Raw genomic sequence first — 16,900 nt, forward strand, 5'->3', positions numbered from 1 at the left:
TCTTCCGTCATGATTGGAAGCTTCCTAAGGCCTCCCTAGAAGCCGAGTAGATGCCAGCATCATGCTTCCTGTATAGCCTGCAGAACCCTGAGCCAATTAGACCTCTTTTCTTTATAAATTACCCAGTCTCAGGTATTTCTTTATGGCAATGCAAGAATGGGCTTTTTTTTTTTTTTTTTTTTTTTTGAGACAGGGTCTTGTTCTGCTACTCAGGCTGGAGTGCAGTGATGTGATCACAGCTCACTGCAACCTCAACCTCCCTGAGCTCAAGTGATCCTCCTGCCTCAGACTCCCAAGTAGCTGGGACTACAGGCATGTGCCACCATGCCTAATTTTTCTATTTTTTGTAAAGACGGGGTCTCACTATGTTGCCCAGGCTGTTCTCAAATTCCTGGACTTAAGTGATCTTCCTGCCTCAGTTTCCCAGAGTGCTCAGATTATAGGCATGAGCCACTGTGCCTGGCCGGGTTTAGATTTCTCAACAGCAACACCAACACACTGATAGCAAGAAGACAATAAGTCATACTTTCAAAATCTGCAAAAAAAATGTCTTGTCTTTTTTTTTTCTTTGAGACGGAGTCTTGCTCTGTCACCCAGGCTGGAGTGCAGTGGCACAATCTCAGCTCACTGCAACCTTCGCCTCCCAGGTTCAACTGCTTCTTCTGCCTCAGCCTCCCGAGTAGCTGGGATTACAGGCACAGGCCACCACACCTGGCTCATTTCTGTATTTTTAGTAGAGACAGTGTTTCACCATATTGGCCAGGCTAGTCTCAAACTCCTGGTCTCAAGTGATCTGTCCGCCTCGGCCTCCCAAAGTGCTGGGATTACAGGTGTGAACCATCATGCCCAGCCAAGAAAATGTATTTTCCATCTAGAATTCTATACCCAGCCAAACTCTCAAATGGGTCTGGAACATTTGTAGACATTTTTAAAATGGCAAGGTTTCAACAATTTTACCCACTGTGTGCTATTTCTCAGGAAACTACTGCATGTCCTCTATCAAAGTAAGGGTGAACCAAGAAAGAAGAGTTGGGATACAGAATACAGGAGAGCCATCTCTGGAGACAAGTAAAGGAAGCCTCCAGGGAAGATCCCAGGGTGAAAAGCACCTCAGACATTCAGGGCAACCAAACCAGAAGGGGGCAGAGGGCAGTGCAGTTCAAAAACAAGCAAGCTGAGAGCTGTCACTACCATGCCCTCTTCCACTTCACTTTTTTTTTTTTTTGAAACCTACTGAAACTATTCTAGAATGTGCTCCACCAAAACAGAAGAATACATTGAGAAAGGGGAACATAACAGATTCAGGAACCAGGGAATCCAACTAAGGAGACAAGCCAGGGAAATTCCCAGGATGACACATACGCAACAGGCCTAGAGCGCAGTCAGCCCAGATAGAAGGAGACTCGTGGACTCTAAGAAAGGCAGTGGAATTGAGAGATGCGCTGATACGACTGAGCTTGTGGAAATTTGTATTGCGAGGCCACTGGGAGATGTAGAAAGAAAGCGAAGCAAATGAAAAGCCAGGGCAACTTTACCTTTCGAAAAAACAAAGAGTAAAAATGGGAATATAATCAGAGTATACTATAATGCTCAGTTGGAAATAATATTTGCGTACATACAATGATATAAAGAGTGAATACTGATTTAACTAAACTTTAACTCCGTGGTGGGTTAGGGGGAGTGAAGCAGAAGAGTGGTGATTTAAGACAGCCAGATCCTTACCCACATAATCAAAAGTCAACAGGTACCGAATCAAGTCAATGCATGTGAAGACAGCAGTATGCACACATTATCTGAGAAATATGGAGATATGTATATACCAGAAGAGCTAAAAGAGTTGAAAGTGGTTACCTCTAAGTAGAAGGATGTGGGGGGCATTTTGTTGTCTTCTAGGATTCTTTGGCTTTTAAATTATGTCCCTGCATTACTTTGATAAAAGAAGGTATTTTAACAGGCAGAAAAGAGTTAATAACATACATGGAACTTCCAAACCCTTTGCTTTTGCCATCACAGAAAGGATGTCCCGCGTGGAGTGGATAGCACTGAAGACATGGCGGTCTTCTGTGTTCTTACAAAGAGGAGGCAGATAGGACCTCAACGATGTGCTTTGCAGAAGGTGGTTGATATACTGGTCAAGTTCGTCTTGGCTTTCTGTAATTGGACAAGCAAGAAAAAGAGCCAATGAAACCAAGCTGCAGAAATATGGCTGCACAATAGTGACCGCAGGTTGATATTTGCACTCCCACTCACTCCCAAAGAGTAAAAAGAGATTTACAGACATAATGTATGTATGTAGAAGTTTACTGTTTGGAAAAACTTCATCCAAGGAAAAAAAAACTACCGGTCAAGAGAGTGTTTACATCTCGTCCTCCCAAGATGAACTGTAAGACAGCCTGAAGGACAGCGTGAAGGATAGCAGCCGAAGTCTGGGCTTTTTGTTTTAATTTGTCATGAATGAGCTAAGCCTTATGGAACTCCCAGTCCTAATTCCAACTACTATCTAAAAGTGAAAAACAGATCACCTCAAAACCTTATTCAAAATGAGAAATGTTATATCCATAGGGTTTCATCACTCATATCCAACCAAACCTAGATCATTTTACCACTCCTTTGAAAATTCAAGCAGTATGTTTCTGTCTTCAGAATGTATGTATTCTGTGCAAAGTTCCCATTCCTGGCCAGCCACGGTGGCTCCTGCCTGTAATCCCAGCACTTTGGGAGGCCGAGGCAGGCTGATCAGTAGAGCCCAGGAGTTCAAGACCAGCCAGGGCAACACAAGGAGACCCCATCTCTATAAAATGTAAAACAAATAGCTGGGTATGGTGATGCTTCCCTGCAGGCCTATAGTCTTAGCCACTTGGGAGGCTGAGGTGGGAGGACTGCTTGAGCCCAGGAGGTCGAGGCTGCAGTGAGCCATGATCATGCCACTGTACTCCAGCCTGGGCAACAGCGAGACCCTGTCTTAAAAACAAACAACAACAACAACAACAACAATTACAAAAAAAAAAAAAAAAGAGAAGAAAAAAAAAACAAAAAAAGTCCCCATTCCTGAAACTCTTTGTCCTTCTAGGTTTAAAAATGTCCCACTTTCAAGGACATCATTTGCAGTTTCGGTTTTTAAACTGGCATTTTATTCATTTTAATATATGCAAGTTTCAGAAGCCTCTTTTTTGTTTCATTTTTCCTTGTTTTTATTTATCAATCATTGTCTGTATTTGAGTCTTACGGCAATTTTATCACAATGCTAAAGTTTAAATAAATTCAGTGAACTACCCACAAAAGCATTTCAAGCCATACCTTGATTACAGGTGTCTTCCAGATATCCTACCAAATCTGAATCACTATCAGGACTGAAAGTCCCTTCGCTGGCATCATCAAACAACTTCTCATCACAGTCTGGATCCAGGAAAGTCAGATACGTGTAGAACGATGTGGTGAGAAATTCCGAAAGGTTCCCTAATTTTACTCTGCCAAGAAGACACCGGGTTAGGGACACAGGTAGTGTGTGGATAACCTTCCACTATGAATCACTGAGAGACTTTTGCACAACCATGTGGTGCTTCTGCCGGAATCAATACATATATTACTCTGCAGATTGCCCCATATAAGCGGTCAGCCAAGACATTCACACAAAAATTCAATAGCAAGTATGAAGCGAACGTGCACAGCATATTAAAAGCCAAATGAATCACACTGACTTCTTACTCCCAACACAAATACGAATCTACTTTACTGAACCAACCAACCGTTTGACAAAACATATCGAGCAAACTGCTTTTAAACAGAACCAACCCATGTTTTTGTTTTGTTTTTCTCCCCCAAAACAACTGGCCCAGAAGCAGTGATTCTCTGGGCACACTCGTTCCATTATTTATGAGTCCCTACCATGAAACACCATCACACAGGGCCAGGGGTGCTATGATGGAAGAGGTCAGGTTCCCTCTAGAAGGAATTCGATGGGGAAGCCATCCCCAGACTGGAGCAGAAGTCCTGAGTGGCCCTATCACTTTAGGCTGGGCACAGTTCCAATGAAACCTGGAAGCTGGGTTTGACAGCCTGGGCTCTGAGGTTCTGCAGGTCCACCCCCACACGCTGGGAGCGATTTCAAGGTGGTTAACCATAATTTGTAAAAAACGAGTGACTTTGCTGTGGTAGCAGTGTCCCTGGGGTGAGAGGATATGAGAAGAAAGGGCGACTTCAACTCCAAAAGTTCTAGCAACTGGCATTCCATCAGGGACCAAACAGAAGCCTCCCTGAGTCCTGGAAAAGCCACACTGGGCTACACGTGAGATTCTCTTTTTTTTTTTTTTGAGATGGAGTCTCATTCTGTCGCCCAGGCTGGAGTGCAGTGGTATGATCTTGGCTCACTGCAGCCTCCACCTCCTGGGTTCAAGCGATTCTCCTGCCTCAGCCTCCCGAGTGGCTGGGACTACAGGTGTGCACCACCATGCCTGGCTAATTTTTGTATCTTTAGTAGAGACAGGGTTTTGCTATGTTGGCCAGGCTGGTCTCAAACTTCTGACCTCAGGTGATCTGCCTGCCTCAGCCTCCCAAAGTGCTGGGATTATAGTGTGAGCCCCCGTGCCTGGTCCACAGTGTTCTCTTGGGGCCCTTCTGGTATATCCTAGGGGGTAGAGGGAGATGAGAGAATAGACACTACAGAGAAGACCTCTGCCTTGTGACAGCAGAGGGCACAAAAATGGAAGGGGTAACTAGCCGGGCGAGGTGGCGGGCGCCTGTAGTCCCAGCTACTCAGGAGGCTGAGACAGGAGAATGGCCCGAACCCGGGAGGCGGAGCTTGCAGTGAGCTGAGATCCGGCCACTGCACTCCAGCCTGGGCGGCAGAGCGAGACTCCGTCTCAAAAAAAAAAAAAAAAAAAAAAAAAAAAGGAAGGGGTATTCCTGGAGGGCAAGCCCTGTAAACCAGAAGGGGGCTCATTCCACAGGGGGTGAGGGCACAGTGACCTACGCAGACTCATTCAGGTGCTCTGCTCTAAGGGCTCTAAGGAATTTGCCAAGTCCTGCAAATGAATCTTAAGGTGATAGTATATTCAAGTCGGTGCAAGGAGCGTTTATTGGGCACCTGCTGGATCCCAGGCACTGAGTATTTCTTTCCACACCTTTTAACAGAAACATACACAGAATTCCATACATGCGTTCCAAGAACAGACGTTTCAGAGGGACTTGATGGTTCACCTCCCTATGTCTGAGGCCTCCTGGTGCAAGTAAAGCTTAAAAGATACCAGCTGCGTGCTGTTTCAGAGATGAGCCAAGTTTCACATGGGAGACTGGATTAGAGAAGTGTTACCTTCCTGCTTACTCTAAAACTGCATGCTTTTAGGTTCAACAATCAATATGAAAAATGGGACAAGGACAGCAAAGGACTTTAAGAAAGGTCAGTGCTACTCTTATTTTTTTTTTTAAATCACAAATTACCTGGCTCCTCCAAAATATCCATCCTCTAGTTTTCTAATTGTGGAAAGCACAGCAGAATGAATGTCTGAGCCATCATTTGCTAAGGAAAAAAAAGTGATGAATTAGTTTAGTCTGGGAAGACTTTTTTTTTCCCCTTCTTATGCACTGAAACATTTTCATCAACACCATCTAATTAAAATATTTTTGGCATAGAAGATTCCTGAGATAAGAAACCAAACTGCTAAGAAGCCCCTTCAGTGCTTAGTTCTGGCCATGGGAGCCATTTTAAACATTTGTAAGAGCCCAAACCACCCCTGGGGCAGGAGGGAGCCTGCTGAAATCCCTGGAGTTACTAAGCATGGTGCGGCTGATGGGGAAGGTGAGCGTGGGTCTGCCCGTCATCCTCCAGCAGGTGCACAGGTAGGCCAGCTCGATCCTTAGCATCTCCACGATCATCTCGTTGTCGAGGGCCAGGTAGAAGTGATGCTGGTCGGTGAACTGAAAGTCAGAAGAGGCTGGGTAAACGGCCACCCTTTGTTTACCTGGAAACACCAGCTGACAACTCAGCTCAGCACTAATCCTGGGGTTTTATTACAAGAGGCTCAGTACTGGTTTCAATCCACCCAGCCATGGGGCTGCCCTGCTCAAGATCAGACAAATCAGTCTGCTGCCTGCCTGGGAGCTGTCGCTGTAGAGTAGAAGGGAGAGGTGCACTGTTAGATTTATTTTCGGCTCCTCAGATGGGGATTTAAGCATCTTGCCCAACACCGCTGTCTCTGAAAGCAAATCAATAACTCCTTAATTCCTGCTCCTTCCAGGGCTATGGGTTCGAAAATGCTTTCCAAGTGGGGGCACTGTGAGCAGGTGAGAGGTGGACGCCCTGTTTACCTGATTGACGGCTTTGGTTAATGTCAACTAAAGACACTGCTGCCTGATGTTGAGAACAAATCAAATTGTTCTCTTGGCCTCTGGACTAGTGCATGCTTAGCTCTGGACTGAGATTTGTCACTAAGGGAAATAGCTTGCAAGATTTCAGTGAGCAGCAGGGGCTAGGATGAAACAGAAGCTTGACCCAAGACCCCATGATCAACCCTGTGCACAGGTAAGTGGGGGCTGTGCCCCACGCTGCCAAAGCGATCCCACTGTTGGTCTTTCTAGCTGCCCAAATGGGTGAAAAACCTTTTTATGTACTTCCACAGGACTAGTTTTCTTTGGAAACCAAAGCTCTGCAGATAAGTTCCATAATCAGTACACTCAGTAGCCCAGTAAGTGGGGGTGTGCCCAGAAAATCAGCCTGGCTGTGTGTCACACAGAGGGTCTGACAGCTTGCACAAGGGTAAGAGATGACTGTATGACTGTAATTAGGGGCACAAGGGCTGTGAGTCAAGTGACATGTCAACAGCAAACTTCTAAAGCAGTCTGAATTTCACTAATATTCATGACTGGAAGTGATGGCACACCTGTCTCAATCAGCATTTACCGAGCACCTACTACGGGCAGACTTGTACTAGGCACTGGGTGTCGTTTCATATGTCTCTATTTGAACCCACACACGCAGAATTCTGTCATATGCACAGGAGAAAAGCTTACCAGACAGCAAAGAGAACTTAATAAAAAAAAAAGATGCTCATTGGCCTGCTCTCCTCACCTGGGGTGTAAAAGTAAAGATTTGGTTCCTAATCACATATAGTTTAGAGGTTCCAAGGACACCAATATGTCGATACGGTCGCCCACTCAAATTCATATTCTTATTTCGTCCTGTTTGAAAAGTAAAAGAGAAATCGGAGTTAGAGGAAATATGGTAACAAGTAATGCAGGCAACTCAGGCTAAGACTGAGCTTATTTCTAGATTAGACAACCCACTTTGGGGCTTAGTTCTTCTACTGCCATAATCCTTCTTTAAAATGGCACGAAGCTGCATATTAAAACAAATCCCACCCCTCTTTTTTTCATGAATGTGTATGAACAGTACCCGGTTGGAACTGCATGGAATAAAACTACTAAAAGGACTATAGAACGTTTACTTTTGATTTATTTAGTATTGAGCCATAATAGTAAACAAAGTCAGATTCTAGAAAAAGCATAGAGAACCTCCTCCCATTTTCATGTGTAAATAAGCATTTTCTGATACTAAAGGTAAATATGAGAAGCATTATCAGACACAAATGACTTTTCCAATTGTAAATTCTCCAAGGTGGCTCCTTACTTTACAACAGATCTGGTGAATGCTTGGCCACCTGCGATGGTGCCCACTGAACGGGTGTGAGAACGTGCTGGTTCACCCGTTCCTCTTCACATCAAAGCGGTGGAACCACCTGCTTTAGTATTTTCTCCAAGTCTTTAGAACTTATGTATATCACAGTCTCCCTCAGACCCCAAATCTAGAACCAAGATGCCCCCATGCCAAAAAGGCCCAGGTAATTTCCCCAAACCTACCAAGCTTGGCATATATGTGACTAAGAATCCGGCCCGGCTGGACTTGAATTGGATGAATGTCCGCGATACTCTGGACATTCACCCCGTGTTTCCTCAACAAGTCCTTAATGTGATTGTTTTCTGCCAAAACAGTAACTGTGAACAAGAACACAGAATGAGCGTTAGCTTATGACTCTTACCTCTTCACATGGACACGTGTTCCTCACTGCCCTCGTCTGCCTGCTGGCATACACATTAGCATGCTCTTCCACGCAATGACTGGCTCTGGAAATGACAGTGTTCGTCCTGCTGCTCCTCCCCATTCTGTCCTTGCCACCTCTCAACAACCTTGATGCCTATTTATCAAGTACCCTCAACGTGCGAGATAGTCTGATAGGAGACTTCTAGAAATTGTCCTCAATAAGTCCCAAGCCAAAATGTCCCATCTCAAGTAATGTCTTGCCTCTCTCTGGGTCTGCATCTATTCTAAACCTGCCTGGTGTCCCTTTTCGTGCAGGGTCAGGAGTGGAAACAGCTCCACTTACGGGATGCCAGAAGCCTGTGCCCCTGCTCCCAAAGGACGGGGAAAAGAAGAGTAAAATGGGTGCGCCTACTGGCAGGGGATGCTCTGAGGGGACATCCTTCCCTCTAGAGAAAGCAAAGTGGGTCTGTGAGTGGGGATACTGGTGGTAGTGGAGCAGCCTGGCCCATTCAGAACTCCCACACAGGGCCCCACTGGTGGGGAAAAAGCACCCCAGGGCTGGCCTGGGCCCCATCTCTGGTGGGAGAGCCTGGGCACCTGGCTCTCCAGCAGGCAGGGAGCTGACTGTGCCTGGGACCTGGGGGCCCATGGAGGAGGGAGGCCGTCACTAGGGACCACCCAGGATCGGCTAGGCTGCACCTGCTGTACTAGTACTGCTGGCCTTCTGAGAAGGGACAGTGCTGTGGCAAAGGGAAGGAGTACAGGGATGGGACTGGAAAAGGGGAGCACGGCCACAGGGAGAAAGGTTGGTGCCATGTCCAGCTGCGGCGGAGCCCTCTGGGAGCTGGAGAGGCTCAGGGCAGTGCAGGATTGACTACTATTAAGTACAATCACAGGCTGGTGGGGCCGGAATGTACAATACATACACATGCAGTTGAGAGCTGAGTGTCACCTCTTTATATTTACACAGCACTTGATGCCTTTTCAAGTATTTTAATATCCATTATCTCATCTGACCTTCACAACAAGCCCCCAGGGAAGCCTTGCATGCTCAACTGGCCAGTTACAGCTGCACATGGACTGAAACCTAAACTCCCAGGCCCTCCGGAAATGGGAACATCAGCCATGCAGGGCTGGCTGGGTGGCTTCCCTTAACACCTGTCTCTTCTAAAGCTTCCAATGACAGGCATGACTTGACTCCACATTTATCGAAACGCCAGCAGCCACTCTCTGTAGGAGTAACTCCTTTAGTGCAGTGGTTTTGGGGGAGACCTGGGAGCCTCATGATCTGTGCAGCTGGATGTGGCAAAGTTTCTGAAACTGCACTTCCCCTACTCTGTGCCTGACCTTCTGGGAATTTCTACACTGTTCTATTAAACAAATGCTGGTCAACACCCATTAAAGTGTCCCAGACTGCAGCTGGAAAAACGGTCTTAATAGATTCAAGGGAAGAATTAGCAGGACATGCTCTGACTTAGAGCAGGGACAATGGAGTCCAGCTGGATCAGTCCACCTGGAAGTCAGGAATGGGTTCACACCTGCAGCTGCCAGCTGTGGGTCCTTAAGGGAGCGGGTTAACGTCTAAGCCTCGTGTGTAAGGTGAAGATGATGATCATCATCACAAACTTTACCTAATCAGAATGCTGTGACAGGTGTATCTCGTGGCTCTATTGACTGGGTGATATCAGCTCATCTCAACACAGCATGAGTCCCCAAAGCAAAATGAGCCAGTGGCCACAGAGAAATGCTTGTCATTTGTTCAATCACTGTTTTCAACATATGGGTGCGTATGTGCCAATCAACATAGAAACTGCAAGAATGATACGGACCTTGTCATTAAGAAATGTACAGCCTCAGGGGCAATACGGTGTACATACAATGTGCTATGGCATTAGCTGGTGTGCTTTGCAGGGCACAGAATGTTACTGGACTGCCAGCTCCTCCCTAAGAGGGAAGGTAGGAAGAGAACTGCTCCACCCGGGCGCACACCACAGGCCAGGCACTACAGCAAGCACTCTCCCCACTGCAGCCTCAGTACCTCTTAGGAAGCCCCAGTGAGGGAGCTCAAGTCCTGGCACCCTGAGGCACAGAAGGGTGAAATCACTTGGCTAGGCAGAGGGCAGCAGCGGCCCAGGCTGGTTTCCTCCCTCTCCAGAAGAAGGGCTGGCTGGAGAGGAAGGAGAGGAAAGGTGGACACAGGTGAAAGGCGGAAAGACGTCAGGACTCTAAGGGAGGAATGAATGACCCTCAGTTGGGTTCTGAGTTTTCACCAGACTTAGGCTCTATTATTCAAAGAATAACGATGATGAAAGATGATAAGCAATGAATCACTTGTGCCCCAGTTGCAATCAAGGTTTATATTCAAGAAAACAATTGCTTTATAGAAAGTCATTTTGTGGTTGGGAAGAATTCTGTTGCCTTGGGAGCCACTGAGTTATATAACGCATCTCACAGAACTGCTACATGCTAAAGCATAGGCACATACACACTTTAAAAAAATTAGGCCGGGCGCGGTGGCTCAAGCCTGTAATCCCAGCACTTTGGGAGGCCGAGACGGGCGCATCACGAGGTCAGGAGATCGAGACCATCCTGGCTAACACGGTGAAACCCTGTCTCTACTAAAAAATACAAAAAACTAGCCGGGTGAGGTGGCGGGCGCCTGTAGTCCCAGCTACTCAGGAGGCTGAGGCAGGAGAATGGCGTGAACCCGGGAGGCGGAGCTTGCAGTGAGCTGAGATCCGGCCACAGCACTCCAGCCTGGGTGACAGAGCGAGACTCCATCTCAAAAAAAAAAAAAAAAAAAAAAAAAAACAAAAAAAAACAAGAAATTAGGCAACCATCTGAATTAAAATAACATTGGTTTTACAAAGTTAAATATGAATAGTAAACACGCTCACAAACCTTGTACTACAACATCAGGTTTGACTGAAGTGGAAAATCTTCTATTTAAGGGATCAATTTCACCAGTGGCAAGGAATCCCTATGGAAAAGAGGAGCATTATTAACACCATGAAATACAGATTAACTAAAATTTCATCTTAACCTGAGATGTGAAAATGAAATATTTTGGGGCTCAACATAGTCAAGACTTTTTTCTTTATATTTTTCGAGTCAATTGCTTATTTTCTGTGAAACAGAGTAACGTCATTCAAATTGCCACTGATAAACATATTGCATTTTTGCACCCAGCTCTCTAGGGCTCGTCGAATATGCCACCATCTTGTATGAGCAAAAAGAATGATAACCAATACTTTCTGAGCTCTCAGTAACATGCCAGGCATTGTGCTGAGCCACTGTATGTGCACTGTCACACTTATGCCTCCTGACAGGTAGGTACTACTTTTGGGGCTCAGAAAACAACACCCCCAAAATGAAGACCTCAGCAGCAGCCTCAGAAGCAAAAGTTTTCCTCTGACCTTCTCCTGCCTCCCTCTCTCAGTCCATTCTTCTGGAGGCGCCACAGAAACTAGAATCCTTCTTCCCCAAGGCAGGCATAGAAACCAGAATCCTTTTTCCCCAAAGCCAGCCACAAAACCTAAAAATATTCTCTGTAAAAACTGGCCATAAAAAGTTCCCTGACATACCTTGTTTGGCTGTAGGTCATAAGGGCCCCAGTCCAGGGAGGGTCCTGCCCCACCCCCAGAAGGAAGGAGTTCTGCACAGAAAGGCCTCACTGGGTTTCCCCACCTGGTCCATTAGCATTCGATCAGGTCCTTTTTGTCTAATCACATTTCTACATAGCTGTCCATATTTTGTTGAAACTATGCATAAAAATGGAAAATTTCCCCTAGATCTTGGGGTCTTCATTCTGAAGGCTCCTATGTATACATGTTAAGTACATCTGCATGCCCTTTTTTCTTATTAATCAATCTGCCTCATGTCAGTGATTTTTCATCAAACCTTTAGGGGAACACCTTGGCCCCCACACTACCACCATCACCACTGTACAGGTGGGAAAACCAAGGTAATGACCCAAGGGAAGTGGCTGAGTGGGGACTTGGTCCCCCCACCCCCACTCCCTTGCAAAGTATTCTCTTTGAATATGTACCTCCTTGTACTTTCTACAAATGATCCGAGCCCTAAGAGAGAGGATCAAGGTGTTCTGGGAGTTCTGAGGGGGAACTGGACCTAGTGCTGGGCCCAGAGAAAGCCTTTACATCAGAGAGGAGAAAGTAGGGGAGGGGAGTTACTCGTTTCCCATCTCACTGATACAGAAATCAGAGCTGGAAGGTATCGCAGAGATGATCAAGTCCAACCTTTTCATTTTACACATGAGGAAACCGAAGCCCAGAGAGATTAGAGACCTGCCCGGAGTCAGAGAACTAGTGAGAGACAGGGCTGGCTTTCAAAGGAGATATATGCGTTTTCCCTACTGATAAAGACAGGAGTGGAAGACACAGCCCCTACTCCAAGGACATGACCATGACACCGGGGAGTCTTGAGGTACCCGTAAAACAACTGCTCCAGCTCGGCAGGCAGAGTTCCTGAGGGCTGCTTCCACAGTGGTAGCTTTCATCCTGGGCTTTGACACTCTAGGAACCTGGTGGCATGCTGACCCACCGCCCCTTCCGCCTTTACTAGAGCCTGGCAGCCCCTCAGCCCTTCCCTGGGCTCCTTCCCCTCCCTGCCTCCCCGGGTCCAGCCAAAGCACTCAGCTGGGCAGGACCCTCTCAGGAACAACAGCCCATCTGATAAGGTCACTCACACTGAGGACTGGGAGATTCATTTGAGGGGGCTCCAAAGTATTTGCATATTAAAACAAAAGCCCGGGGACAAGTCAATGCTGAACAAAAAGAAAGGAGTCAAGAGGCAGTTGTCTGCAGAAGGAAGGGTACTGCGGGTTGTCCGGGGGAACACCTGACACAAAATTCACCACAGAAAATCCGGCCCACCGCCTCTTTCTGTAGAAATCTGTCGTCCTTGTGCTTCCTGCGCCTAGGACTGGAGCAGGGGCAGCTAGGGGCCAATCAAGTCGTTTCCCAAATCTTTTATCTTCTAGGATCAGATGTGCCAACAATCCTGGCCGAGAAGCTTCCAGCTCCTCTGACCATCAACTGGAAGAGATTCTAGCCACAGAGGAATGCTGGCAGGGGGTGAAGGGGAGTGCTGGGACCTCATGGACCTGAGCTGGTTTAATGGAAATATGGACACACAAGGCCAGGAGTCAAGGCCAGGAGTCAAGCCCTGGAGCCAACACGGTCCAGTTGACCTTAAACGCATGAAGATGCAAAAGACATCCACACGCACCCCTGGCAGAGAGTCCCTATGCCCTTCCGGGGTTCCCTGCACCTTCAATCACATGGTTTCCAGTCTGCGAGGCCATTAAGCTCCCTACCTCTGCCAACAGCGAGCTGAGGATGTACAAGGATTGGCCCCACAGATGAGGGACCTTCCCCATAGGAACTCGGTCTACCGTGTGAGGATTCTTGTACTCTTCATCTACCTGGAAAGAGAGACAAATCCAAAGTCAGAAAGTCAGAGGATAAAATGGCCACAATACCTGACCCTGGGAAGTGCACTGAGGATTTATGAAATGGTACTCATCCTCCAGGCCAATTCTGTGCAGGCGCCAGGAGGTTGGGGAGCAAGCCCCTTCCTCAGGGCCGCAAGGCTATAAAGCAGCAGAGGTGGAAGTCAAATTGCGGCCTGGTTCTGGACAAACGCTCTTCCTACAGGCACACGCAAGGCCACCAGCACCGGATGCCTGGCCTGCCTGCTTCGTGCATGGCTCTGGCCATGGAAACTGTCATGGCTCATGCTTACATTTGGCTGCATGATGGGTGAAATGATGGAAAACATCAGCCTCCAGCTGTGGTGGTGCATCGCTGGAGCCATCCCTAGGGGTTTATAAACTGTGCGCCTAATGCAAGAGAATCGCCAGAAGGTGGCACTATTTGCCGAGGAAAAACACTTGGACTACTAACCTGCAACCCCTCCTTCAGGGCCTCAAAAAGCTGAACCCACTGGGGGGCTTCCGTCTCAGTAAAATAAACGTTGGTGTTCTTTCTGGAGGACAGGGCTGGCTGCACATTGTAAGCTAGTCTGCAACTTTCTCTCTTCTAAACTCCATGCTGGACTTAGACATTTAAGTCATCACATCACTGGTTGGGGGTAATGTCAGTGACCACTTGTTTTCTTCCAGAAAACATAAGTCAACCAAAGGAAATAGGAACCATCCTTCTCCCAAGGGGAACATCACACCATGAGGGGACTCATCTTCTGCTTGCAGATTAATCAATGATGTTATTAACATATTTAGTTAAATTTTAAATTTTTTCAATAGTGGTAAACATTTAAGAAAAACTTAAGTGCATGAACTGAACAGAATTAAATGTCATTAGTGATCAAATAATCCAATAGGATAATAGTGTGGAAGGAGATTCTCCAAAATGTCATAATCTTTGAGTGGTAGAATTAGAGATAACGTTTTCTTCTTTCTACAGAATCCTAGATGTTTTGTAGTGTACAGAATTACTTGTGTGATAATCAGGTAGTATGTTAAAACTACTTGAAATGTAAGTTGTGTTAAGAAAGACTGAAAAGTTGGGCATGGTGGCGCATGCCTGTAATCCCAGCACTTTGGGAGGCTGAGGTGGGCAGATCACCTGAGGCCAGGAGTTGGAGACCAGCCTAGCCAACATGGCGAAACCCCATCTCTACTAAAAATACAAAAATTAGTCAGGCATGGTGGTGAATGCCTATAATCCCAGCTACTCAGGAGGCTGAGGCAGGAGAATCACTTGAACCTGGAAGGCAGAGGTTGCAGTGAGCCGAGATTGCGCCAATGCACTTCAGCCTGGGTGACAGAGTAAGACTGTCTCAAAAAAAAAAAAAAAAAAAAGAATGCAGATATCTGGAATGAGAAATATTCAATAGAGAGCAGACAAGGTGTCCAGTTTACAAGACAGCCTGGTTTTGCACTCCTCCCACCCATGAGCCACCTCCTGCCCTGCATGGAGGTGTCCCTCTCCGCCTCTCTGCACACTGGTCCTTCCGAACTGCCCACAGGTCCTCAAAGGTGCCATGCTTTTGCTGCCGCCTCTGCTGTGGCTGCCCTCCATCTCATGGACCAGCCTTTCTGGCCCCCGCTAACCTGCAAGCTCACAGGGACAGAGCTGGTGCTGTGGCCACCCTTGTGCCCTAGTAGCTAGTCTGATGCCTGGCATGGAGCGGCTGCTCAATCCATGTTTGCGGGGACACTTTCACTGGTCTCCAGCTGTCCACGGAGGGCCTTGTGGTGCCCTACGCAAGCACATCCGGCTGAGGAAATGAGTGGGGCTCACATCCAAGCTGCATGCCACCCTGGCCCAGGGCTGCGGCTACCCTGAGGCCCTTTATCTAATTTGCACACAGATGCCACATGGGCCTGTGGTGGCCCTGTGTCCAGAAATCCTTCCCAGTGGTCTCTACATGTTATTGATGTGACTAATGAACTTTCCCAGCTGTCAACCAGAAGGAGCCAATACAAAATGCAATCAGTGTCAAAGAGTGTGCAAAATCGGTGCCTAGCACACCAGCGTGAACATGCTGAGGACACTGTAATGACAAGCAGAAACCCAAAGGTCAGTGTGGAGTTTAGAAGAGAGAAAGTCACAGAGTAATTTTTTCAATGTGTAGTCAGCACTGTTCATCAGCAAGAAAGAAAAGGGTAGCTCTTAACACTTGGCATTTACCAGAGTCAGTAAAACGTCCCTCTAGTATAACTGGACAGCTCTTCTCTACCACAGAAGAAGTAAAACCACCCTGAAGGCATTTATTTTCCCTTGCTCTGCTTCCAGGTTCCAAATGACTTCTCATTACCAATTCTGTTTTCCCCAATGCCTCAGTACTGGGAAAGGAGCGACCTGAATGGGGATATGAACATGTGGCTGCTGGAAGGTACCAGCCCCCACTGCCAGCCCCGCGCCAACCCACACACTGCAGTATGTGTACTAAAAGGAATACATTTATTTGCAGGGGATCTAGGCTGAGGACACTTAGAGGGAACACAGCCCTAGCAGGCTCCGTAGACTGATCTGCAGAGTGAGAGAAGACTAGTTCCTCTCCAAAGTCTGGCCCTTAACCCTGGAACAAAATCGGTCCTGAGAGAGCTTGGATGATGTGGACCGTTGGTTCATGTTGGGATGAGAAGTCATCAACATTCCGGAGCTCAGGGCTAAGGGTCCAGGCTGGTGGGGCTTGGTGAGCCCACCTGGAGCAAGCAGCCACCTCAAGGGACCCAGTGAACCAGATGGGCTGATATAAATGCAAAAAACTGAATGCTTCTGGCAATGGCACATTCTACTTCTCATGGAAACTCCTTCCTTTGATTTTCTACTTGGTTTAACTGGTTCAGTGATCTAACACATAATAGTTCCTTTTAGATGGAAATATGGCCCAAAGTGATACACGGTGGTACCTATTTTGCCGTAAGGATCAAGTATCAGATTCCTTTAAAATGTATTTTCTATGGAAAAATAAAGAAGCCCACTATACTATTGCTTTCAGAAGCCTAGTGAGAGCATCCATTGTGTAGATACTTCCATTACACAGAAATGGATCACCCATTAGGAGGCAGTGTGGGGTGGGGGCAAGGCCCTGAACCTGGGGTCTGGCCCCACGGCGGAGCCCAGTGCTGTGTGAGCTCTGACAGGTTCCACAGCCTCTCCGAGCTGAGGCAGACACTTTAAAAGGCCATGCCAGTCCTGTGGCCACGTGTGTGGGGGCCTGATTCAACCACAGAACACCTAAACCCAAGTCGTTGTATGCCAGGCCTCTGCTGGCTTATGACCTCCTCCAGGCCCTGGCAATTTTGGGGAAGACACGGCCCTCTGAAGGCCTTTTCATCCCACAAACACAATAATCAAGCCCTGAGGCACCAAAAGCATC

General features: G+C 47.2%; 1 protein-coding gene across 13 annotated transcripts in view; it reads right to left on the bottom strand.

Moving 5' to 3' along the window:
- Positions 1-16,900, bottom strand: part of PHKA2 (phosphorylase kinase regulatory subunit alpha 2) — a 90,790-nt gene that overhangs the window by 23,532 nt on the left and 50,358 nt on the right. For all 13 annotated transcript variants that reach the window (XR_013413221.1, XR_003725983.2, XR_013413220.1 and 10 more), the window contains exons 12-19: positions 13,368-13,475; positions 10,934-11,012; positions 7,852-7,986; positions 7,064-7,173; positions 5,769-5,913; positions 5,437-5,515; positions 3,298-3,467; positions 1,978-2,151 (exon numbers count right to left, since the gene is read on the bottom strand). Coding sequence is in view for 9 of the 13 variants with exons in the window: in XM_015127030.3 (XP_014982516.2) it covers positions 1,978-2,151; positions 3,298-3,467; positions 5,437-5,515; positions 5,769-5,913; positions 7,064-7,173; positions 7,852-7,986; positions 10,934-11,012; positions 13,368-13,475 (1,000 nt within the window). In the remaining 4 variants the exon portion in view is untranslated. The remainder of the gene's footprint in view (positions 1-1,977; positions 2,152-3,297; positions 3,468-5,436; positions 5,516-5,768; positions 5,914-7,063; positions 7,174-7,851; positions 7,987-10,933; positions 11,013-13,367; positions 13,476-16,900) is intronic.

This window comes from Macaca mulatta, chromosome X (assembly GCF_049350105.2).
Source record: "Macaca mulatta isolate MMU2019108-1 chromosome X, T2T-MMU8v2.0, whole genome shotgun sequence".
NCBI classification, from domain to species: domain Eukaryota; kingdom Metazoa; phylum Chordata; class Mammalia; order Primates; family Cercopithecidae; genus Macaca; species Macaca mulatta.